Raw genomic sequence first — 26,151 nt, forward strand, 5'->3', positions numbered from 1 at the left:
CGGACCCCAATATCAGCCCGTGCCACCCACTCAGCTCAAACGTGGAAAACAGGGTCCACCCGGGAACCAACAACTTTCCCAGGAAGCGCAGCTTCCACAGAAACTTCGCTACCTCCTGAGAGCTCCCACGCAACAGTGCAAACTGGGGTACCTACAACCTCCCCCAGCATCCCAGGCTCAACACATGCGACCCAGCCAGCGGAAACCTCCCAAACAGAGTTCACACAGGAGTCTAAGACCTCCACGGACAGCTCAGTCTCCCCGGACACAGGCGTCCCTCCCGACACCTCGCCCTCCACAGCTCTGCCTGAGGTGTCTACAACCTCCCCAAGACGCACAGTCTCCACAGATTCACCTCAAACCTCTGGTACCTTGCCAACAACCGGCTCCACTCAGGAATCTCCGATCTCTCCAAGCAGCTCCATGTCCCCAGCAACTGCCCTGCCTCCTGAGACACCCTTCACGTCAGTCCTGAGTGAAGCCTCAACCACCTCCCGAAGCCAGCACACTTCAACAGGTGGAACTCAGACCACCGAGCCATCCAAAACAACACTCTTCCATCAGGAATCTACGACCTTCCCAACAAACTCAATTTCCACGGGACCAGGCCGCAGCCCGGAGACCTCCTACACCACACCCGTGGCAGGAGAATCTACCACGTTCCCACGTGGCCCGATTTCTACTCAAGCAACTCAAGCAACTCAAGCAACCGAGGCAGCCCGAACAACAGTCTTCAGCCACGGATCCACAGCTTCCCAGAGCAACTCAATGTCAACGCAAACCGCTTCTGTCCCTCCTGAGAGCTTCCTCACCACCGTCCAACCTGAGGCACGTACAGCCTCCACAAGCAGCTCGATTTCAACACACGGCTCTCAGGCCACAGGGTCATTCCCAGGAACTGTCTTCACGCTGGAACCTACAACCGTCCCTGGCAGCCCGATGTCGACACAAACCTCGGTGCCAGCTGAAACTGCTCGCACCACAGTCCAATCTGAAGCATCTACAGCCTCCCAAGGCAGCCCCATTTTGTCAGAAGCAACTCACCCGACTCCAGCCTCTCAGACGGCGGTCTTCACTCAGCGATCTACAACCTTCCCAGCCAGCACAGGGTCCGCAGAAACAGCCGGAACTCCTGAGGCCTCCTACACCTCAGCTGTCACTGAGGAGTCCACGGCCTCCCCACGTGGCCCAGTGTCGACACAGACAACTCGGGCAAGCGGGACGTCACCCAGGGTTTCCACTCAGGCATCTACAGTCTTCACAGCCCCCTCAAGTTCACCAGAAACCGCTGTAGCTTCTGAGATCGCCTCCACCTCAGCTGTGAGTGAGGCGTCTACAGTATCCCCCAGGACCCCGGTGACAACACGTGCCACCCAACCAAGCGAAACCTCCGAAACAGGGTTCACTCAGAAGCCTACAACCTTGTCGGGCAGCTCGGCGTCCACAGACACTGCTGTTCCTCCTGATGTCACCCACACAGCAGCGCTGACTGGGGCCTCTACCACATCCCTGAGCAGCGCCCTGCCGACACCAACAGCTCCAGCTCCAGAGAACTCTGGAACGACACTTCGCACTCAGGAACCCACCACGTCCCTAAGCAGCCCAGTGTCCACGGGAACAGCTGGGCCTCCCGAGACCTCCCCCACCGCAGCTGTGAAGGAGCCATCTACGGCATACACCAGGACCCCGGTTTCAACACATGCAACTCCACCAGCTGAGTCACGGGAAACGGTGTTCACCCAGGAATCAACCACCTCCCCAGCCAGCTCCATTGCCACAGGAACGGTGGTCCCTCCTCAGACCCCGTACACTTCAAGATTAAGCGAGGCATCTACCACACACCCACGGACCCCAATATCAGCCCGTGCCACCCACTCAGCTCAAACGTGGAAAACAGGGTCCACCCGGGAACCAACAACTTTCCCAGGAAGCGCAGCTTCCACAGAAACTTCGCTACCTCCTGAGAGCTCCCACGCAACAGTGCAAACTGGGGTACCTACAACCTCCCCCAGGATCCCAGGCTCAACACATGCGACCCAGCCAGCGGAAACCTCCCAAACAGAGTTCACACAGGAGTCTAAGACCTCCACGGACAGCTCAGTCTCCCCGGACACAGGCGTCCCTCCCGACACCTCGCCCTCCACAGCTCTGCCTGAGGTGTCTACAACCTCCCCAAGACGCACAGTCTCCACAGATTCACCTCAAACCTCTGGTACCTTGCCAACAACCGGCTCCACTCAGGAATCTCCGATCTCTCCAAGCAGCTCCATGTCCCCAGCAACTGCCCTGCCTCCTGAGACACCCTTCACGTCAGTCCTGAGTGAAGCCTCAACCACCTCCCGAAGCCAGCACACTTCAACAGGTGGAACTCAGACCACCGAGCCATCCAAAACAACACTCTTCCATCAGGAATCTACGACCTTCCCAACAAACTCAATTTCCACGGGACCAGGCCGCAGCCCGGAGACCTCCTACACCACACCCGTGGCAGGAGAATCTACCACGTTCCCACGTGGCCCGATTTCTACTCAAGCAACTCAAGCAACTCAAGCAACCGAGGCAGCCCGAACAACAGTCTTCAGCCACGGATCCACAGCTTCCCAGAGCAACTCAATGTCAACGCAAACCGCTTCTGTCCCTCCTGAGAGCTTCCTCACCACCGTCCAACCTGAGGCACGTACAGCCTCCACAAGCAGCTCGATTTCAACACACGGCTCTCAGGCCACAGGGTCATTCCCAGGAACTGTCTTCACGCTGGAACCTACAACCGTCCCTGGCAGCCCGATGTCGACACAAACCTCGGTGCCAGCTGAAACTGCTCGCACCACAGTCCAATCTGAAGCATCTACAGCCTCCCAAGGCAGCCCCATTTTGTCAGAAGCAACTCACCCGACTCCAGCCTCTCAGACGGCGGTCTTCACTCAGCGATCTACAACCTTCCCAGCCAGCACAGGGTCCGCAGAAACAGCCGGAACTCCTGAGGCCTCCTACACCTCAGCTGTCACTGAGGAGTCCACGGCCTCCCCACGTGGCCCAGTGTCGACACAGACAACTCGGGCAAGCGGGACGTCACCCAGGGTTTCCACTCAGGCATCTACAGTCTTCACAGCCCCCTCAAGTTCACCAGAAACCGCTGTAGCTTCTGAGATCGCCTCCACCTCAGCTGTGAGTGAGGCGTCTACAGTATCCCCCAGGACCCCGGTGACAACACGTGCCACCCAACCAAGCGAAACCTCCGAAACAGGGTTCACTCAGAAGCCTACAACCTTGTCGGGCAGCTCGGCGTCCACAGACACTGCTGTTCCTCCTGATGTCACCCACACAGCAGCGCTGACTGGGGCCTCTACCACATCCCTGAGCAGCGCCCTGCCGACACCAACAGCTCCAGCTCCAGAGAACTCTGGAACGACACTTCGCACTCAGGAACCCACCACGTCCCTAAGCAGCCCAGTGTCCACGGGAACAGCTGGGCCTCCCGAGACCTCCCCCACCGCAGCTGTGAAGGAGCCATCTACGGCATACACCAGGACCCCGGTTTCAACACATGCAACTCCACCAGCTGAGTCACGGGAAACGGTGTTCACCCAGGAATCAACCACCTCCCCAGCCAGCTCCATTGCCACAGGAACGGTGGTCCCTCCTCAGACCCCGTACACTTCAAGATTAAGCGAGGCATCTACCACACACCCACGGACCCCAATATCAGCCCGTGCCACCCACTCAGCTCAAACGTGGAAAACAGGGTCCACCCGGGAACCAACAACTTTCCCAGGAAGCGCAGCTTCCACAGAAACTTCGCTACCTCCTGAGAGCTCCCACGCAACAGTGCAAACTGGGGTACCTACAACCTCCCCCAGCATCCCAGGCTCAACACATGCGACCCAGCCAGCGGAAACCTCCCAAACAGAGTTCACACAGGAGTCTAAGACCTCCACGGACAGCTCAGTCTCCCCGGACACAGGCGTCCCTCCCGACACCTCGCCCTCCACAGCTCTGCCTGAGGTGTCTACAACCTCCCCAAGACGCACAGTCTCCACAGATTCACCTCAAACCTCTGGTACCTTGCCAACAACCGGCTCCACTCAGGAATCTCCGATCTCTCCAAGCAGCTCCATGTCCCCAGCAACTGCCCTGCCTCCTGAGACACCCTTCACGTCAGTCCTGAGTGAAGCCTCAACCACCTCCCGAAGCCAGCACACTTCAACAGGTGGAACTCAGACCACCGAGCCATCCAAAACAACACTCTTCCATCAGGAATCTACGACCTTCCCAACAAACTCAATTTCCACGGGACCAGGCCGCAGCCCGGAGACCTCCTACACCACACCCGTGGCAGGAGAATCTACCACGTTCCCACGTGGCCCGATTTCTACTCAAGCAACTCAAGCAACTCAAGCAACCGAGGCAGCCCGAACAACAGTCTTCAGCCACGGATCCACAGCTTCCCAGAGCAACTCAATGTCAACGCAAACCGCTTCTGTCCCTCCTGAGAGCTTCCTCACCACCGTCCAACCTGAGGCACGTACAGCCTCCACAAGCAGCTCGATTTCAACACACGGCTCTCAGGCCACAGGGTCATTCCCAGGAACTGTCTTCACGCTGGAACCTACAACCGTCCCTGGCAGCCCGATGTCGACACAAACCTCGGTGCCAGCTGAAACTGCTCGCACCACAGTCCAATCTGAAGCATCTACAGCCTCCCAAGGCAGCCCCATTTTGTCAGAAGCAACTCACCCGACTCCAGCCTCTCAGACGGCGGTCTTCACTCAGCGATCTACAACCTTCCCAGCCAGCACAGGGTCCGCAGAAACAGCCGGAACTCCTGAGGCCTCCTACACCTCAGCTGTCACTGAGGAGTCCACGGCCTCCCCACGTGGCCCAGTGTCGACACAGACAACTCGGGCAAGCGGGACGTCACCCAGGGTTTCCACTCAGGCATCTACAGTCTTCACAGCCCCCTCAAGTTCACCAGAAACCGCTGTAGCTTCTGAGATCGCCTCCACCTCAGCTGTGAGTGAGGCGTCTACAGTATCCCCCAGGACCCCGGTGACAACACGTGCCACCCAACCAAGCGAAACCTCCGAAACAGGGTTCACTCAGAAGCCTACAACCTTGTCGGGCAGCTCGGCGTCCACAGACACTGCTGTTCCTCCTGATGTCACCCACACAGCAGCGCTGACTGGGGCCTCTACCACATCCCTGAGCAGCGCCCTGCCGACACCAACAGCTCCAGCTCCAGAGAACTCTGGAACGACACTTCGCACTCAGGAACCCACCACGTCCCTAAGCAGCCCAGTGTCCACGGGAACAGCTGGGCCTCCCGAGACCTCCCCCACCGCAGCTGTGAAGGAGCCATCTACGGCATACACCAGGACCCCGGTTTCAACACATGCAACTCCACCAGCTGAGTCACGGGAAACGGTGTTCACCCAGGAATCAACCACCTCCCCAGCCAGCTCCATTGCCACAGGAACGGTGGTCCCTCCTCAGACCCCGTACACTTCAAGATTAAGCGAGGCATCTACCACACACCCACGGACCCCAATATCAGCCCGTGCCACCCACTCAGCTCAAACGTGGAAAACAGGGTCCACCCGGGAACCAACAACTTTCCCAGGAAGCGCAGCTTCCACAGAAACTTCGCTACCTCCTGAGAGCTCCCACGCAACAGTGCAAACTGGGGTACCTACAACCTCCCCCAGCATCCCAGGCTCAACACATGCGACCCAGCCAGCGGAAACCTCCCAAACAGAGTTCACACAGGAGTCTAAGACCTCCACGGACAGCTCAGTCTCCCCGGACACAGGCGTCCCTCCCGACACCTCGCCCTCCACAGCTCTGCCTGAGGTGTCTACAACCTCCCCAAGACGCACAGTCTCCACAGATTCACCTCAAACCTCTGGTACCTTGCCAACAACCGGCTCCACTCAGGAATCTCCGATCTCTCCAAGCAGCTCCATGTCCCCAGCAACTGCCCTGCCTCCTGAGACACCCTTCACGTCAGTCCTGAGTGAAGCCTCAACCACCTCCCGAAGCCAGCACACTTCAACAGGTGGAACTCAGACCACCGAGCCATCCAAAACAACACTCTTCCATCAGGAATCTACGACCTTCCCAACAAACTCAATTTCCACGGGACCAGGCCGCAGCCCGGAGACCTCCTACACCACACCCGTGGCAGGAGAATCTACCACGTTCCCACGTGGCCCGATTTCTACTCAAGCAACTCAAGCAACTCAAGCAACCGAGGCAGCCCGAACAACAGTCTTCAGCCACGGATCCACAGCTTCCCAGAGCAACTCAATGTCAACGCAAACCGCTTCTGTCCCTCCTGAGAGCTTCCTCACCACCGTCCAACCTGAGGCACGTACAGCCTCCACAAGCAGCTCGATTTCAACACACGGCTCTCAGGCCACAGGGTCATTCCCAGGAACTGTCTTCACGCTGGAACCTACAACCGTCCCTGGCAGCCCGATGTCGACACAAACCTCGGTGCCAGCTGAAACTGCTCGCACCACAGTCCAATCTGAAGCATCTACAGCCTCCCAAGGCAGCCCCATTTTGTCAGAAGCAACTCACCCGACTCCAGCCTCTCAGACGGCGGTCTTCACTCAGCGATCTACAACCTTCCCAGCCAGCACAGGGTCCGCAGAAACAGCCGGAACTCCTGAGGCCTCCTACACCTCAGCTGTCACTGAGGAGTCCACGGCCTCCCCACGTGGCCCAGTGTCGACACAGACAACTCGGGCAAGCGGGACGTCACCCAGGGTTTCCACTCAGGCATCTACAGTCTTCACAGCCCCCTCAAGTTCACCAGAAACCGCTGTAGCTTCTGAGATCGCCTCCACCTCAGCTGTGAGTGAGGCGTCTACAGTATCCCCCAGGACCCCGGTGACAACACGTGCCACCCAACCAAGCGAAACCTCCGAAACAGGGTTCACTCAGAAGCCTACAACCTTGTCGGGCAGCTCGGCGTCCACAGACACTGCTGTTCCTCCTGATGTCACCCACACAGCAGCGCTGACTGGGGCCTCTACCACATCCCTGAGCAGCGCCCTGCCGACACCAACAGCTCCAGCTCCAGAGAACTCTGGAACGACACTTCGCACTCAGGAACCCACCACGTCCCTAAGCAGCCCAGTGTCCACGGGAACAGCTGGGCCTCCCGAGACCTCCCCCACCGCAGCTGTGAAGGAGCCATCTACGGCATACACCAGGACCCCGGTTTCAACACATGCAACTCCACCAGCTGAGTCACGGGAAACGGTGTTCACCCAGGAATCAACCACCTCCCCAGCCAGCTCCATTGCCACAGGAACGGTGGTCCCTCCTCAGACCCCGTACACTTCAAGATTAAGCGAGGCATCTACCACACACCCACGGACCCCAATATCAGCCCGTGCCACCCACTCAGCTCAAACGTGGAAAACAGGGTCCACCCGGGAACCAACAACTTTCCTAAGTAACCCATTGTTAACAGAAACCATTTTACCTCTTAACACTTCATTTTCTCCTGTCTTGACTTTGTCTTCTAGCTCATCTACAAAAAGCTCATTTTCTACCCTGACCACTCAAATTAATCCTACTTCCCAAACCGTCTTCACTCGACAATCTACATTTTTCCCAATCACCTCGATTTCTTCACAATCTTCTTCCCCTCCTGGGGTCTCCCATACCACATCTCATTCTGAAACATCTACCATTTCACCAGGCAGTCTAATTTCCACACAAGATATTCAAGGTCCTGAGACATCCTCTATAGACTTCACTCAGGAATCTTTGTCCTCTGCATCTACCCCAGTTTCCTCCGAAAAAGTTGTCCCTCCTGACACCTCACCCCTTACAGCTCTGACTGAGGCATCTACAGCCTCCCCAAGGAACCCAAGTGTGAAACCTGGAACTCCAGCAACTGCGACCGCCCTAACATCATTCTTCACTGAGGAATATACGGTCTTGAGCAGCTCAATTTCCACAGAAACAACTGTACCTCCTGCGATTACCCACTTCTCAGACGTGACTGAGCCTTCTACAATCTCCACCAGAAGCCCCTTTTCCACAGATTCATCTCTACCACCTGGTACCTTACAAACAACAGTCTTCACTCAGGAATCCACAACCTTTCCAAGCAGTTCAATTTTCTCAGAAGCTGCCATCTCTCCTGATACACCTTTCACTTCATCCCTGACTGAAGCATCTACAGCCTCTTTGAGCCTCCCTATTTCAACAGAAGGAACTCAGACCACTGAGATCTCCCAAACAACGGTCTTAACTCAGAAGTCTACAACCTTGCCAAGCAGTTCCATTTCAACAGAACCAACTGTACCTTCTGAAACCTCCCACTCCACAGTCGAAACACATGTATCTACAACCTCCCTAAATAGTCTATTTTCCACTCATTTAACTCAAGCAACCGAGGCCTCCAGAACAGCCTTCACTAAGGCACCCACCATGTTCCTGAGCAGTGGGGTTTCTTTGTACAGGAGCCCTCCCTCTACAAACTCTCCATCGACCACCATTCCTGATGAGTCAGCATCCCCCAGGACCATTCCTGATGAGTCAGCGTCACCCAGGACCATTCCTGATGAGTCAGCATCCCCCAGGACACCAACATCAGATCCATCCTCAACCGCTTTGACACCAGGACTCTCATCTCCTCCACACAGTTCAAGGTCACCACTACCACCAGCATCACCAGACTCCTCGCCAGCCGCAGTCTCATCTTCTTTACCCATTTTCTCCAGCAGCACAAGTTCAGTCCATTCCCCAATGTTGCCGGAGAGCCCTGAAACCACGGTTCACGATGCTACTTCTTTGACACCTTCATTTCCTCTCTCCTCCTTCTTGCCAGTGTTTGATTCTTCAACCCAGACAAGCCCTCCTAGCCCTTCTCCTCCATCTTCCACCTCACTCCACTCCCCTTCCAGCAGTATCCCTGTGTTCAGCAGCTCCACTGCTCGCCCCCCTTTTCCCAGCATATACCCTACTTCCATGAGGACTCAAGCCTTCTCTTTGCCATCACGTAAGTTTCATGCAATTGGCTCTGCATTTCTCCCTTAGGCCTTGGCTCTTAGCCATCTTTTCCTATGTGGGACCATGTTGCATGTTTCCTGACATTTACAGCTACCAATGATTATTTCTCACATTGATATGTGTGGTCTTTGGCATGGGGTTGGGAGTACTGGAATGGCATCTCACTATACTTCTCAGGCTAGGTTCAATCTTGGGATCCATCTGCCTCTTCCTCTCAAGCGCTGTAATTACAAGTGTGGGTCATGCATGCCCAGTGTGCTGTTGGTTCTTTTTGTTCATGGGTTCCTTTCCCCTTCCTTCCTTCTCTTGTGTTTCTTGTATCCTTAAACCCATTTCTGTCTCCTTTCTCCCCTAGCTTCTAGGAGTAAGATGAGAATGAGGGGGGTTCTTAAATGTTGTACCGTGGCCTAGCTTTAGCCCCCTTATCAAGGTCAGGGCTTTGAGGACACCTGGATGGGAGCAAGTGTTTTTGTCCCTGGAGTTTACTCCATGATCTTTTGAAACTCTGTCATTTCCCAGAGGACTGCAACAACGGAAGGTGGAACGGAAGCCAATGTGAATGCAAGTCGGGCTATACTGGCCAGCTCTGCGACAGCATCCTGTATTCCTTCCCAATAGGTAATGACCCCTCTGAGACTGGCAGCCCTCCCTGTACGCCTTGACACTTAAAGTGGGGGGCCATGTTGGAATGATCAACCATTCCCATGGCTTCACTGTAGGGAGAGGAGGTAAAGTAATTCTCGTCCTGGTCCTCCTGCCTCTAATTTGAGGGTCATCCTCTCTGGCTCTCCTCCTACTCTGATCAGTAGGTTTCCACCCCGACACTTTGGGAAACCTCCCACCTAACTCCCTGGGTCTCCTTTCGGCAGTCAGCTCTCTGTGATTTCAAGAGTCAGGGTCTGGGATCTGGGGAGATAGTTCCACCAGTCAGGTATTCACAGTGCAAGTTTGGAAAGCTGAGTTTGGGTTCGCAGAGCCCATGTCAAACTTAGCATAGTGCTGAGCACCTGCAGTCTCAGCCCCGAGGAGACGTGCACATCCCTGGGGCTCACTAACCATCAATCTAGACAGACTGGTAAACTCCACATCCAGTGAGACCCTACCTCAGAGACATTCCCACAGGCCCTGAGGGTCGCTCTCTCATGCACCATGTTGCCTGGTCCCACAGATATCCCGAATGTTGTCAATGCTACAGTGAGCATGACAGTAAAGGTGACTAACCGGAACTTCTCAGATGACCTGAAGAACACATCCTCCCAGGCCTACAAGGACTTCATCAACCTCTTCCTGAGCCAGGTAGGAGCAGTGACACTCGGTCAAGGGAGGGCTACAGTCACCCATCACATTTTCTCATCTTGTAAGCCCTTTGTCTCCAGGAGTCCTTAGGTGGGGTCCTCTCTGAGCCCCACCCCACTCAGGTCCCATCGAGGCAGCCTCTGCGCCTTCGCTTTCCCTTTCCCATGGGCTCCACCCACACCAGCCTGGAGCTGTCTGAGGACAGGACATACTCCAACTCTGTACGATCTCCGATATTTTTTTCCAGATGGATAAAATTTATGAGGGCCATGACCTTCCCGAGTACAAAGAAGTGATCATCAAAGAACTGCTGTGAGTGGGGGAGGGGTATCCCCTCTTTCTCTCCCTGCTCCTTCCTCCTACCCTGAGGTTAGGCTATGACATCTGTCTGGGACTGGGGAATTCCAGCCCTGAAGGAACACCCCAGAGTCCTGACTCACTCTGTCATTTGTTCGTCGTGGTTATCCATTCATAACTTGTTCATTTGTTCATTAATCCATTCAAAAACTTGCCATGCACTCATAAGCGCATCATTGATTCTTTTCTTTATCTTCACGGTTACTCATTCATTCACTCATTTGTTGGTTCACCGTGGCTACTCAACTCATTGCTCACATGAGCTCTGTCCTCGCTGCTCACTTACCCATTCCACGTATGCTCATCCACGATCTGTTCTTTTGTTTATTTTCATGTTTATTCGCTGTTTGTGCCGATCCATTTTCCATCATTCGTGCTCATTCATTCGCCACGAGTTCGTTTATTCGTCTAATCCATTCATTTTTATAATTGCGATTTTATAATCACCAACTTCTATTAAAAAGCCAACCCCTAGCTGAGTGCCACACACTTGTAACACTTGTGCTTGGGAGCTTAAGACAGAAAGGGCAGAAGTTGAAGTCTAGCCTGGACTACACAGGGAGTTCCAGGCTAACCTGGGCTATGTAAAGAAACCCTGCTTCAACCAAACAAGAAAATCAAAACAAACAGCGTTAGATGCTTAGCTCACTATTCCTGGAGTACAGAATAGCAGGGCACAGGGGGGTCCCAAGACTGTAGTGTGCACACTGCTGAGAGTGTGATCAGGAACTGTAGTGTGTCAGGAGAAAGAGCCGAGAGGCAAGTGTGGCCAGCGGGAGAGAGCATGACAGCTAAAGTTTAAGGGGGGGGGGCGGTCGTGATAAAGTAGGGAAGGGCTAGGGGAAGAGTTAAGGTAGGGTAAGCGCTGGAGGGGAGCCCAGAGAGAGCATGGGGTGGAGGGCAAATCCTACACACTTGGAAGCGCACTCAGTAGCGGCAGCAGAGGTTGGAGAAATGACTCACGCCAATCCAGGAGACTATTCCTATCAGCAGCTGGCCTGCAAGCTGACTAGCTGCAGGGTAGAGAAAGGTGGGCTGAGGTCTACACTGGAGGTCATGGTGTCAATGAGCAGAGAGGGAACTGGTGGGAGAAGGGGGTCCTGTGGGGATGGTCTTAAGAGATAAGAGCACCCCGTCAGACTGTGGGGATTTGGGAAGAGAAAGGAGACAGGGTGTAGGAAACAAAACTCCAGAGCTGCTGAGGCCTGCAGTGCCTGTGCTGGATGAGGGATACGAAGAGGAGTAAGAAGGCTGCTGGCTTCTCCTGGCAATGACCGTGACAGATGATGTCCTCTGTCTCGAAACTGTCCCCCTCAGCAGCATCACTGGCCACTTAGTGAGGGGCTTCAAGGCTGGGGTCCCACTTTTTAACAGAAACTCATCCTTTCATCCCTTCTTTCTCCTCTCTCCCTCTCCGCTGCCATTGCCCCTCCCCCTCCTCCTTCCCCTGCTTCTACAAGCCACCATGTTCGACTGCTTTTACGTTCTTGAAGTTCTGCCATTTTGCGGTCCTCCATTTTCCACTCCCAGGGACACATCTTCACCCAAGGTTCTCTATGTTTTATGATGTTATTGTGTATGTTGTGTGTGCAGTAAATATGTGCTTGTACCACTATATACACGTGGAGGGATGGAGGTCATAGGGTAACCGGAGGAGTTACCTCCGAAGGAGTAGCTCTCCTTCTACCGAACTCGGTCCATGAGGTTCGGCTGTAAGTGTCTTTACCCATAGAGCCATCATGGAAACCCAAGCCTCTAATTTTTTTCTTTTTGAGACGGGGTTTTTCTGTGGAACAGCCTTAGCTGTCCTGGAACTAGCTCTTGTAAACCAGGCTGGCCTTAAACTCACAGAGATACGCCTGTCTCTGCCTCCCGAGTACTGGGATTAAAGGTGTGCGCCACCACCCCCCAGCCCAAGCCTCTGTTTTTAAAGATAAATTTTATCCTTTAGCTATTGTAACAAACACTGAGATTTACCAATCTTGAACTGTCTTATTCCAATGGCTTCTTGGAATTTGTTAACTGTCGAAGAGTGGGGGCCCTCATGTCTTTCTTTCCTTCGTTTTCTTTTCCTTTTCCTCTTTCATTCCTCCCTTCTTTTCTTCCTTCCATTCTTCCTCCCCTCCTCCCCCCACCCTTTTATTTCTTTTGGATTTTTGAAACAAGAGTCTCGCTCACTATGTAGCCCAGGTTGGCTTTGAACGTGTGATTCTCCTGCCTCAGCCTTGCAAACGCTGGGACGCCAGGGGTGCATCACCACACCCTGCAGGAACCCTTTTCCTTCCAACTCCTGGGTCGCACAGTTACCTTGCCTCCCCATCTCCTATCTTGCTGCTTTTGTCCTCCTTTCTGGGTGTGGGTGATGTGGAGGAAATGTTGGTGTCTCTTCTGCTCGCAGCAACGGCAGCATCGTGGTGAAAGGTGAGGTGGTTCTGGAGTCAAACTACACCCCAGAGTACCAGACACTGTTCAGCAACCTCACCAGGATCGTGAGAGCCAAGATCATAAATGCGACTAGAGAAGATGAAACTGACAGGTCCCTGTGTCAAAGTAAGTCCTTCTGAGATGCCTTGGCCTTGCTGGGAAGGAAGCCTGGGTGCAGTTGGTTGGTTTTTGTTTTTTTTTACTCTTTGGGGGCCCACCACCCAGCTCCCAAATAAATACATGGATGCCCAGTCTTGACTTGTTTCTAGCCAGCTTGTCTAACTTAAATTATCCCATTTCTCTTTAACTACATTTTTTTTTGCCTCTGGACTTTCTTTATTCTGTCTATCTTTCTTTATTTCTTTATTTCTATATACCTTTTGCTATATACCTTTCTTTCTTTCTATATACCTTTCATATATATATATATATATATATATATATATATATATATATATATATATATATATCTTTCCTTCTTGCTCCATGGCTGGCTGGGTGGCTGAGTGGCTGGGCCCTGGTGTCCTCCTCTCCTTCTCCTTTTCTCTCTCCTCCCTTCTGTCAAGCTTAGATTTCTCCTCCTATTTATTCTCTCTGCCTGCCAGCCCTGCCTATCCTTTCTCCTGCCTTGCTATTGGCCATTCAGCACTTTATTAGACCAATCAGGTGTTCTAGACAGGCAAAGTAACACAGCTTCACAGAGTTAAACAAATGCAACATAAAAGAATATAGCACATCTTTGCATCAGTAAACAAATATTCCAGAGCATAAATGATCGTAACGCATCTTAAACTAATATTCCACAACACCTGGTCTCTACTTCTCCTCGTTCTCTCTGGCTCTTCTCATTTGGAACAGCAGAGTCCCCACCACAGGATAGGTGGGATCTATGTGTCGTGTGTGGTAGCTCACACCCACAGTCTCTGCGCTAAGGAAGCTAAGGCAGGAGGATTGTCATGAGTTCAGAGATAGTCTGGCTCCACAGTGAACTCCAGGCTTATAGCCCCCTTTCAACAAAAGGCAGGGAGTTCTGGAGAGATGTCTTAGGAGCTGAGAGCACTTGCTGCTCTTACAGAGGACCTGAGTTCAGCTTCCAGCATCCACAGCTCACAGCTGCCTGCAATTCCAGCTCCAGAAGATCCAATACTCTCTTCTGGACTCCACAGCCATCTTCACACACATGTGAACACACACACACACACATATACATGGGGGTGGTAAATAAAAATAAAATAAATCTTAAGGGGTTGGAGATTAAGAGTGCTTGCCTAGAAAGTTCAAGGCCCTGGGTTCATTCCTTAGCTCTAGAAACAAAACAAACAAAATCCCCAACAAAACAAAATAAAAACACAAGGTAATTGGCACATACAACCTTTTGCCAGGCAGTGGTGGCACATGCCTTTAATCCCAACACTCAAAAGGCAAAGGCAGTTGCATCTCTGTGAGTTCTGGTCTATAAACAGAGTTCCAGGACTGCAAAGACTGTTACACAGAGAAACCCTCTCTCAGAAAACAACAAACAAAAATAATAAATAAATAAATCTTTAGAAAATCCAGAACAAAGCGAAACTACCCTCCAGTGCCTCCCTTGACTCCATCCTGCTCCCTGTCACTCTGTTCAGTCCCAGGCTGAAGTTGTCACCCCCATGTCCTTGGGAGCCTGCTCACAGGTTTGACTGTGTACCTGGAGCTCCAACATTGGTTCAGTGTGGACGGTTGATACAGAAGAAGACAGAAGGGGAAGGGGAGGAGGGAGGAGGGGAGGAGAGAAGAGGAGGAAGCAGATGAAGGAAGCGGGAGGCAGAAAAGAAGATGGGGAGGAAGCAGGAGGAAAGCAGTTGGGGAAGAGAGGACAAAAATAAGGACGAGGAGGAGGGAGAAGAGGGGGAAAGAGCAGGGATGGAAAGCAAGAGTCAAGTGGAGGAGAGAGGGGAGGAAGAGGGAAGAAAGGAAAAGGTGGAAGAGAGAAGAGGAAGAGGAAAGGAAGGAAGAGGAGGGAGAAAATGGAGGATCCCTGGTGGGAGAAAGGGAAGAATCAGGTGGGGGGGGCCTGAATGGGAGAAAGGGGAGGAACCTGGGTGGGGGGAAAGGGGGGAGGAGCCTAGTGGCAGAAGGGGAGGGGTCTTGGTGGGAGGGGGAGGAGCCTGAGTAGGAGAAAGGGGAGGAGCCTGGGTGGGAGAAGGGGAGGCCTGATTGTTTGACAAGAGACAGAAGGAAGCCTTTATGGCTTTCTTTTTTTTTTTTCTCTCCCCTTTACTGCGGACAGAATCCAAACTCTGCTACAATTCTAACTTCACCACTGTGCACACGGAGACTCTAAAGTTCAGCTTCAACCCTGTCGGTGAGTGTGGAGCCCGAAACCATGAGCCCCTTGGGGCTGTGGGCAGGAGCCGATGGAATGTGGATGGTAAATGGGTCCAGGGAGAGTTCTAGCGGTGCCGGTGCCGACTGGAGCTGCCATTCCTCGTCCTATAGAGCATTGCATGCGGGAGGCTGCCGAAGACTTTGGCCGGTACTTCTACCCAGAGGTTCTTGAGGGAAGACTGACCTGCGTGAATAAGTGCACTCAGGGGACAAAGTCACAACTCAACTGTAACTTGGGCCAGTGCCAGCTGCTCCGCTCAGGGCCCCGCTGTGTGTGAGTGCCTACCTCCTTCGGCTCATCACTCACTCCTTCTCCTGATGGGAAGGCGTCCCCAGAGGGTTGGAATCACCAACCTGCTGCACCGTGCCCTGTGGGTCTCACCCACCCCCAGTTTCTCTTGTGCCTGAGTAGCTAGGTGGGCGGTTGGCATGGGCAAGTAACAAGGCAACTGGGGATGCTTGGAAGGGCTTCTCCCCCCCCCCACATCTTCTGCATTTCTCTTAACTCTATGGGGTTCTCCCTCCACCCTCTGTCACCCTGAGAGTGATGGGTGGCCACGTGTTCTAGATTCAGGCATTCTCCAGTCCAGCCTGGGTCTTTCTAAGAAGGTTCAAGCCATTGGCCTCACCTCCCCGTCACCAGTCATTTCCTCTATTCCCATCTTCTCACTCCTTCCTTCTTCCTCCCTTTCCTCCCCTTCCCTTCTTTATTTCCTTCCTTCTTTCTTCCCTCTCCCCTTTTCTTCATTTTTTTTTTCAGATTGGGTCTCGGTAGCCCAGGTTGGACTGGAATTCACTGTGTAGCCCAGGCCAGCCTCCATCTTGAACCAATCTTCCTTCCACAACCTCCCTGAGTACTGGGATTCCAGGCCTGACCTGTCATGCCTAGCTTCATCATTAATTTCTCTTAGGACATTTTAGCCATAAGCACATCTAACTGAGACCTTGACATGCTAGGTTCCAGATCATAAATGAAAGTACAAAGTGATAAACACGACAAGAAGCCCATTCAGATGCCAAACGCTTTGAGATTAGATGTGCAAGCACCTGTCTCGCTAGGACAAGACATTCAGTACCCTGAGGTCCCTCTGAGGTCATCCTGAGTTTCCCCCTCCCACACTTTAGAGTCGGTACCCTGGCTCCCCCACCCTCACTTTCCTCTAGGGCAGTTTCCTGGGCTTTGAGTATTTAATTTCCCTTCAGGAGACCTGATTTAAGGGACCTAGCCTGAGCCTGTGTGTGTATCTGCAGGTGCCCGAACACAGACACCCACTGGTACTGGGGAGACACTTGCGAGTCTAGAACCAGCAAGAGACTCGTGTATGGACTTGTGGGCACCGTGCTGGCAGTGTTGCTGGTCCTTGTGGTCATCTTGGCTGGGTTCCTTGGCCGGTCCCAGAAAAAGCTGCACAGGTGAGCTCACACACATCCAGAGAGAAGGCGCCAATCCGGGAGTGAGGACACTCCATCCAGAAGTCACTGTCTTAATGTTCTACAGTTCTGGCTGTGAAGACGTAGGCTGAGGCCAAGCAGGGCATCTAGCCCCACCCATTGCTGGCATCACCAAGGGTGGCTTTTCTATCTGATCATCTCTTTGAGTGAGAAGTGGAAACAGAAACTTAAGCACTGAAAATATTTATGCAATAAAATTATGTTTTATTATCTAGACTACCTTAGAGAGTATCGAGGAAGCTGGGTGTGAACCAGATAGGGCGAGATGCACATTCCAAGAAATAGTTGCTCGAAATGGGCGGAAGGGACTGTTGCAACCCTCCCCCCCATTTCATACCCGGAGACTGGGGCCCATCAGGGAACTACAGGATGTTTAGGGAGCCTGGTCACTGCCCACGGAGCCGGCGAAACCAGAGTGAGCCAGTTGTCCCTCCCCATGGCCATCACTTTGACAGGTAGAGATGTGATTGCCCACCTTCAGGGTCAGGGTCTGTCGAGTCCCCTCCTACTCCGGTCACACGCGGCCAGCTCACTTGTGACGCAACTGTTTGCAGGTCAAAATACGACCTGTCTCAAGCATGGCAGAGAGAAGCTTTCCCTGGAATCTTCCGGAGCTCCGGCATCTGGGATGGTAATGGTTCTGGGGGGAGGGGGAGAAGGGGGGAGGAGGAGGGCGCGACACAAGTCCTGCCTTGCTGTGACCTGATGACAGCTCACGTCATATCTGCCCCTGCACCGGTGCACCCACCCCCTGCTCTTCTGCGGTCCCTTGTCCCCTTCTTCCCTGGCATCCAGGCTTCTCACTGACTTCCTGTTTTTGTTGTTGTTTTTTAAACTACATTTATTTAGTGGGCACATGTGTACAATGGTATGTGGACAGAGGTCAGAGGACAACTTTCAGGAGTTGGTTCTTTCCTTCCATCATGTAGGTCCCTCGATGGGACTCTGGTCACCTTACACATCTCACTAGCCTGACCTTTGGACCTTTTTTGGCTTCCTCCCCCTCCCACCGCATCAAATTCCCAGGACCTCTGCTGAGCATTCTCTCCCCTCTATGTTTCTGTACACATCACACCACTACCTGGAAGGCTCCATTCCCCACCACCTATACCAGCCTCAAGCCGACTGTTTCTATAACCTATTTATGACCCCTCCCTCTCCAGGGACCACCCTCCACCCCCACTTTGTCCTAATCTCCTCTTCCTGGTGGTCTGTCTGCCCGAGTCTCTGTCCATGCCATGCCAGGTGACTTCTCCTATCAGCACGGCCGCCTCTGCCCAGTTCCTCTAAGCAGGCTTAGACGCCCCCCTTCCCGGTTTGTGTGTGTGCGCGCATGCGCACATGCACATGCTCCTACACACACGAGTGCAGAGGTCAGTCTCAGGTGTCGATCCTCAGACACTGCACAAGCAGTTTTGGACGACAAGGTCTTTTTCAGGACCCTGGGGTTCATGGATTGGGTCAAGGTGGCGGTCGGGAGAGTTACGGGGATCCACCAGTCTGTTTCCGCAGTGCTGGGGTCATAAGTGTGTATTTACTGCACTGAACTCTTCATATAGATTCTGAGGACCGAACTCAGGCCCTAAGTATTTATGAGGCGAACGTTTTACCACCTGAGTCATCTTCCCTATACGGTTCTTTGCTGTCCCTGTGTAGCCCAGGGTGATCTCAAACAAACTGAAGTGTAGTATAGGTTGGCCTTGAACCTAAAGATCCTCCTAATTTAGCCTCCCAGGTGCTGGGATTACAGGTGTGCACCTCCACACCCACAGTGTCCACTTCCTAGGGGTTTTATGACCCCTTGTAGGCTACCATTTCCCCAGTGATTCAGGGTAGGCTCAGAGTCGTCTCCTGCCTCACAAGACAAGGGTGTCAGACACGCAGCCTCTCTCTGGAGTGCCAAGACATAGCAGTGCACAGACTATGACCAGAGCACCTGGCCAGGGATGGCCAGCATGGACTTCAGGTCCATTGAAGGCTTCTAACTTAAGCCTGAGTCTTCAAGCAAGTGACTCAGAGGTTGGCTTCCTGGTCCTACAAACAATCCCCGAGCCGACAGAGTCAGACCCTTCTTAGGTTAGAAGCACTACTTAAGAAAACGCATGGGAGAGATGGCTCAGTGGTGAAGAGCACGGGCTGCTCTTCCAAAGGACCCGGGTTCGATTCCCAGCACCCACATGGCAGCTTGCAGCTGTCTGTAACTCCAGTTCTAGGCGATCTGACACCCTCACAAAGACACATATGCAGGCAAAACCCCAATGTATATTAAATAAATAAATCTTTAAAAAGAAAAACTCAGGGGGCCACACTCCTGTAATCCTAGCATTAAGGAAGTAGACGTAAGAAAGTCAAGTTTAGGGTCATCTTCTGTTTCATCTTCTGTTCTATAACAAGTTTGAGGCTAGGTGGCTTATATGTCTTCTCCCTTGCCAAAAGAGAGAGAGAGAGAGAGAGAGAGAGAGAGAGAGAGAGAGAGAGAGAGAGAGAGAATGAGAGAGAGAGAGAGAGAGAGAAAAGAAAAGAAAAGAAAAGAGCTGGGTATATGATGTTGTGTATTTGTTTGTTTATCTAGAACAGGGTCTTGCTATGTAGCCCAGGCTAGCTTTGAACCCACCAGCCTTCTACCCAAGCCTCCCAAGCCGCTGAGTGGACAGGTGTATATATCGCCAATCCATAGATTAGTTTTAAGTGGGTCACTCAGGTGGGTCTGAGGGGGACAGCACGGGAGATGGGGACAAGGTGGCAGGATGAGAAGTAGAGGGGTAACCAGATGAGGCAGTTTGGAGCAGAGCTGGGCTTGCTGGCAGGCTGGCAAAGGGAATATGGTGGCCGCTGAGTCGGGCATCCACGAGAGAAGCCTGTGGGACACACTGACTCCCTGGACTCGGTGGAGTGCCAAAGGGGAGGGCTCTCCCACCTGAAGACAGCGCCGGGAGTCTGAGTGGGTAAAGGGAGGGCTGGCGATTAAAGAGGGAAAGGGGACAGGGCTCCTAGGATCATCTAGACGTGTAGCCGTTACAGGAGGCAGTCTAAGATGCCCACTGAGGAACGGCTAAGATGCCATGGAGAAAAGCCAGGCCCTGGGCTGGACTCCCGGAAGTCAGGCAGGCCTGCAGGACTCAGGAAGAAGAAGTGGATGTTGCTGGTGTACAACAGCCATGGGGATGGTTTCCTGAAAACCTGGGTTGTCTGCTATGTTTTCATAGTTGCTAAGGACTGGGTAGGTGAGGGGTGTAGTGTGTGACTCAAGAAGCTGCTACCAGCTCCACTCCCAACCTCGCACCGATGACAGTGACTTCTTATGGGTATGACTTGTGACCCATGGTACACAGTACTAGGTGAGTAGGGAGGCCGTTCTCTCTGCCTGGCCTCCCTGTATGGCTCCAGACCAACTTCCAGGCTCAAGCCAAGTTCACTAAGACTCCAACAAGGACTGGAAAAGTTGAAGTTGTTATCTTCATTTGTTTGGAACCCCCCCCCAACCCCACTCACACTCATTCCACCTGCCCATGGCTGCCCCCGCCTCCTCTGGGGGGTGGCCCCGTCTTACACCACACCTTTCCCTACAGGCCAGAATCTGAAAGAGGACCAATTAGGCCTGGAGGAAAGGCACAGCCACTTCCAGCCGAACCTGCAGTATGTGGACCCCGACACTGAGGTGACACAGCTAAGAGCTTCCCCCTTTTTTGGCTTCTCACTCTCTTACTCCTGGGTTTTCCCCGCCCCCCCCCACCTGTGGCTCCACCCAACCTCTGCTCCGCTTCACCTGTCTCTCTCATCCCCAGCTCAACTTTCAGAGGCCCGAGGTGGTGAAATCAGCTGCTCCGTGAGAACGGGATCATCTAGGTCACCCCATCATGCCCCATCCGAATTCAGACAAGAGAGGGCCAGAGTCCCCACCACAGATATTCCTAGTTGGTTAAGACAAAACCGGCACCAGATCCCGAAGCTCCACGTGTCTAATCTGAGGTGGCCAGAGTTGGTCCGTGGGTCACCGCCAGAAGACTAACCAAAGGAGCAAAGAGTCGAGGCCTGAGAGCTGGGTACCACCCCCTCCTCGCCTCCACGTTTCAGGAACCCAAGGCTTCTAAATACTTTGGCATCTTTGTCTGTGTGTGGGCTCCGCCCTGCTCTCTGGAATTTCCCTATCAATAAAGCAGTTCTTCAATGCAGAGTCTTATGTTTTCTTTGCTTCCTGATGTGTGTGTGTGTGTGTGTGGGGGAAACCTTGGGCAGTGGATTGCATCTGGAAGTAATGAAGGGACATGTCTTGTGCCCCTCTCTGGGTGGAACAATCTTCCCAGGATTAAACATTCCCAGTGTCTGAACCACTTGCCTCTTCCAAATGGGGCAGGACTAGGCCCATCTCTGCCAGAGGTCACTGAGGACAAACCCAGGGCCAGGCCTTGGGCACAGAATGCCTCAGACCCAAGAGCAAAGAGGTGGGAACCTCCAGAAGGCTGAGGACTGAGTGCTTGGTCCCACCACCCAGAGGGTGGACAAGGTCACTCCAGGTGGCCATGAGGATGGCAAGGAGGCCTTGCTTACCTCTTAATTCACACGCTTAAGAATTCCTGATCGACAGAGGGGGGAGTACTGAAAGAGACTGCTGGAAGTGGGGGCATTTCAGGACCAGGTAAAAACCCGGCACAAGGAATTTAATCTCCCAGGAATCTACAAGGCTGGCCCCAGTTAAGACTCCTAGCAAGAGTGGATAGGTAGCCTGAGCTGGCCATTGTCTGACCAGATTGATACCTAGTCCAACTGTCCACCAGCTGATGGAAACAGAAGCAGCCCCACAGCCAAACATTAGGCCGAGTTTGGGGATCCTGCAGAAGAAGGGGAGAAAGGATTGTGGGAGTCAGAGGGGTCAAGGACACCACAAGAAAACTCACAGAATCAACTAACCTGGGTTCCTAGGAGATCACAGAGACTGAACTGACAACCAGGGAGCCTGCATGGGACTGACCTAGGCCCTCTACATGTATGTGACAGTTGTGTAGCTTGGTCCTCTTGTGGGACTCCTAACAGTGAGAGCAGGGCCTGTCTCGACTCTTTTACAGGCTTCTGGGACCCTACTCCTCGTACTGGGTCCCCTTGTCTAGCCTTAACACATGGGGAGGTGCTTAGTCTGGCCGTGACTTTATTTGCCATGTTGTGTTGCTACTCATGAGACCTGTCCTTTCCTAAACAGAAATGGATAGGAAATGAATTGGGGGGTGGGAATGGAGGAGGCATAGGAGGAGAGGAGGGAGGGAAAATCGCAGTCAAGATGTTACATATATACACATATATATTATATATGTATATTTATGCATACACACACATACAACACACACACTCACACACATGAACTTCTGATCATCTCAGGGTGTCATAACTTGAACCCCATGTCCTGCCGGGGTACCTGTAGAACAGAAAGAGGGACGGCCTGAGGGATGGTGGACAAATCCAGGATATTCCCCTTTCTTGCTCAGATCGGGGCTCTATCGTGTGTCTCTGTGGGGAGGCCAGAGGCACTACTCCCTACACCACCCCTCACTGGGGTGATGAATCTCATTACCTACCCGAACACCTATGTGCTTGTCTGGCCAGGAAAGGGAACCGCTCCCTTTGCTCTTTGGCCCAGCCAGAATAGCCAGCCGCCACCCCTCGTCATACGGGAAGCTGTCAGATCGACTTCTATTCACACTGACCTCCCCCGTGCCCTCGGTATCTCAGGGGTCAAAGGTCTCTTGGCTGTTTTTATTTCTGGGGTTCCCTGGCTCGCATTCATTTCACTGCAGGGAAGCCGATCCGCTTCAGTGATGTCGACGAGGACAAGGCAGACTGTGGCACTCTGCCTGCTGGCTCTCATCCTCCAGTTCCTGCCTCAGTTCACTGCTTCTGAGGAGGGTGAGTAGCTCCCCAGCCCTACTGTCCTGGGCCCCCTTTCCCACAAGCCCACATCCCTGAGCTGCCAGGCTCCAGGGCAGAGCTAACTCCTTCATCAAAGACAACTGAGACATCTTCCACTTGATGCTCGGCTTTGGACTCCCTGAATTTCTTTCCTGTCCGCTACAGAGCTTTGGGGAAAGACCAGTTTGCCTCTCTGGGTGGCCACCACTCCAGGGAGCAACAGTAACAGGTGTCAGTTGAGTGGCTGCTGGGATCAAACAGAATCCTCCCTTCCATGCGGGTAGACACCCAGCCATGTTAAATAGAGCCTGTGTTTATCTTAGTGTGCCTATCCGGGTGCATTTATCTCCCATCTCTGAGGCAAACACCCACAAGGTCTTTGTATGTGAGGAGAGGGTGGAAAGACAGTCTTGCCACGCTATAGGCCAGGCTGACCTAAAACTTAACCATGTAATCATACAGATCCTCCTGCCTCAGCCTTCCAAGGCTGGGATGGCAGGCTTGGCAGGGTCACCTTCACATAACATACAATACCCACTGTCTTGTTCTGCCTTCTCTAATCTCTGTCCTGGTGTGCACGCATGTGTGTGGGTGAGCGCACGTGTGTGTGTGTGTGTGTGTGTGTGTGTGTGTGTGTGTGTGCGTGTGTCCCTTCCTCTCCCGCTAGCCAAGGAAGCTGCAGGACCACAGCAAGATGGGATGTCAGGAACCACAGAGTCTAACTTTTTCATGTACTAATGGTGTCGGGCATCTGCTCAACTCCTTTCTGGTCTGTTTGCTCCTCTGGAAAGACAAGTGTTCATTCGGGTGGGGAAAGCCTGCCATCCCCATCACCTTGGAAAGACTGAAAGTTTAAGATCTGCCACAGAGTGAGTTCAAGGCCAGTCTCAGCAACTTAGTGAGAGCCTATCCCAGAACAAATAGTAAAAATGGGACTGGGCGCCCCATAGGGTGGCATGAAGCATTAGGATTTGGGAGACAGATGATTCTCTATGAGTTTAAGGCCATCTTGGTCTACAATAGTGAGTTCCAGGCCAGCCAAGGTTACTTAGAGAGACCCTGCCTAAAACAAACCAATCAATCAAATAAACAAAAAGTACTGGGAAACTGGACATTATGGTAGCAAACACCTTTAATCCCAGCACTCAGGAGGCAGACACAGGCAGATCTCTGTGAGTTCGAGGCCAGCCTGGTCTACAGAGTGAGTTCCATGCCAGCCAGGGCTACTATCTCAGAAAAAAAGCATAAATAAAATAAAACAAAAAAAGGGGGGAACTGCACTTGCCTAGAATTCTCTAGCAAGGGACTAGTTGACTCAGCAGTAGAGTGCTCGCACAGAAGACCCAGCCGGGGGCCAGGCTGCTATGGTAGAGCGTCTGTTTAGCATGTGTGAAGCCCTAGGCTGGGATTTCTTCTTATTTTTCAACTCGTTTCACGTATGTGTATGTGCGTCTGTACGTGGGTACCCCAAGAGACCACAGGGAATGTTGGATTCCTTGAGCTAGAGTTACAGGTGTTTGTGATCTGCCCAGATGTGGGATGCTGGAATCTGAACTCGTTCCTGACAGAACGAGCCATCTCTCCAGTCCCCTGGGTGTGGGGTGTTGGGATTTCTAAGGATCCATTTAATTTAGTTGTTTAGGTTTCCTTGACCCTGGGAACCAGGCTCAGGGAAGCAAGAAATCAGAGTGGATCAGCCAGTCTGCCCCTTTGTCTGGTCCCGGAGAAGGAAGGGAAACTGAGGCAGAAACAAACCATACAGTCCCCAAGAGGGACAAGATGCTTTCATCATAAAGGCCTGCTTCAGACTTTCTCTTGCCTTGGAACTCACTGCCCCCTAGGCCATGGCCCCTACCAGGTCTTCTCTAATGAGAACGAGGCATGGAGGACAGAGGGCAACATAGGTGAGGGCCGTTCTTATGGGGGTAGCATTTAAGCTCCTGTCGGGTCCCAGTAGGGCAGGAGTTTCCCAGCGCCCTGCCATCCCTCCGCCCCCCCACCTCTCTTTTCCTTCTCTCCACTTCCTTCTCACTCCCACTTTGGTCGACCTGCTATGCTAGGACCCATCCATCTCTAGCCTCAATTTTCCCCTCTGTAGGATGGAGCTTCCAGATTCTCTCTGCTCTGCTGAATTCTATACACCCCCTCCTCCTTGGAGCTTGATCTCCAGGATCCTAATCAAAGTCCATTAGTGTTTGGGTTCTTCTGTGTTCTTTGCCCAGGGACCCAGGGCACTACACCTCTTCAAGGCCACTGGACTTGGCTATGACAGGATAGGGTGTAGCTACAGAAATAACTCGATGATCTCAGATAAGCCCTGCCTGGAAGATGCCCTCTTATCTTCCTCCTATAGCTGTGTACGTGACATGTTAATGAGACACGGTGTCCTCTGGGCTTGCCCACAACTGTTTAGCCTTAGCCGTTACCCTCTTAGTCACCCCCATGATGATTCCTGTCCACGAGTGCCTTCTCACCCACCACCTTTCACCGGTCCCAGGTACATGACCCATCCTTTATTTCCATCACTGACCCACTCCCTGGTTGTCACAGCAACAACCCACCACCTGAGTAGCTTAGAATGGCAGAGAGTTCTCATCTCACATTTCTGGCTGGGGGGGGGGGCGGTCAAGCAGGGTGTGCATCTTGGTTGTTGCTGTTGTTTTAATTGACTTTGTGTGTGTTGAAGGGGTGGTAGGAAGACAGCTTGGAGAAATCAGCTCTGGCCTTCCACCATGTAGGATCCAGGGATACAACATAGGCCATCATGTTAGGCGCCAATGTCTTTCTCCCCCCAAGCCACCGAGCCAGCCTGCTTCACTCATTTAGAAGGTCCTCTGCAAGGGTCTGTCCCCGAGACCCTGGTGGCTGCTGACAAATCTCTGGTGTTTTGGGACCCTCATCTGCCTCTACTTTCTTAGTCCCCATGATATTCTCTGCAAGCACACCTGTGTTGGGTCCAGATCTGCCCATGTTTACAGACACTGGTGGTGCTGGATTGGGGATCGTGTGAATGACCTCAGTTTGACACGATACCTTGCAAAGGCTATTGTCAAATAAGGTTGTCATAGAAAAACAAAGCAACAGGGGTCTCCTGGGGTGCTGAGGGCTAGGGCTTCAATTCAAATAACAGAAAAAAAAATGAGGGGATTTGGGCAGAAGAGGTAGTGGGGTTTGATTCTTCTTCCCCTGCCTTCCCCTCCCTCTTCCTTCTTTTTCCCTCCCTTCCTCCCTCCCTTCTTTCCTTTTTTTTCCTCCTGTAGTGCTGGGGTTCCAACTCAGGGCCTCCTGCTACTTAGACAAGTATTCTACCGTTGAGCTGTAGCCCCAGCT

General features: G+C 52.8%; 2 protein-coding genes across 5 annotated transcripts in view; both read left to right on the plus strand.

The window, feature by feature from the left end:
- Muc12 (mucin 12, cell surface associated) overlaps positions 1-21,097 on the plus strand; it is a 64,630-nt gene extending 43,533 nt beyond the window's left edge. Inside the window, exons 2-12 of the mRNA XM_087903500.1 lie at positions 1-9,019; positions 9,550-9,648; positions 10,199-10,326; positions 10,574-10,638; positions 13,082-13,233; positions 15,374-15,448; positions 15,583-15,745; positions 16,723-16,884; positions 17,478-17,554; positions 20,493-20,581; positions 20,709-21,097. The exon at positions 1-9,019 is cut by the window's left edge and continues 24,926 nt beyond it. Coding sequence (XP_087759626.1) covers positions 1-9,019; positions 9,550-9,648; positions 10,199-10,326; positions 10,574-10,638; positions 13,082-13,233; positions 15,374-15,448; positions 15,583-15,745; positions 16,723-16,884; positions 17,478-17,554; positions 20,493-20,581; positions 20,709-20,753 — 10,074 coding nt within the window. The 3' untranslated portion in view covers positions 20,754-21,097. The remainder of the gene's footprint in view (positions 9,020-9,549; positions 9,649-10,198; positions 10,327-10,573; positions 10,639-13,081; positions 13,234-15,373; positions 15,449-15,582; positions 15,746-16,722; positions 16,885-17,477; positions 17,555-20,492; positions 20,582-20,708) is intronic.
- Positions 21,098-22,658: 1,561 nt separating this feature from the next.
- Positions 22,659-26,151, plus strand: part of Muc17 (mucin 17, cell surface associated) — a 33,584-nt gene continuing 30,091 nt past the window's right edge. For 3 of the 4 annotated variants that reach the window (XM_087903501.1, XM_087903504.1, XM_087903502.1), the window contains exon 1: positions 22,659-22,818. In XM_087903501.1, the coding sequence (XP_087759627.1) occupies positions 22,731-22,818 (88 nt within the window). In that variant the 5' untranslated portion in view covers positions 22,659-22,730. The remainder of the gene's footprint in view (positions 22,819-26,151) is intronic. The other variant, XM_087903505.1, reaches the window with a different exon arrangement.

Source organism: Myodes glareolus, chromosome 2, assembly GCF_982192425.1.
Source record: "Myodes glareolus chromosome 2, mMyoGla1.1, whole genome shotgun sequence".
Taxonomy (NCBI): domain Eukaryota; kingdom Metazoa; phylum Chordata; class Mammalia; order Rodentia; family Cricetidae; genus Myodes; species Myodes glareolus.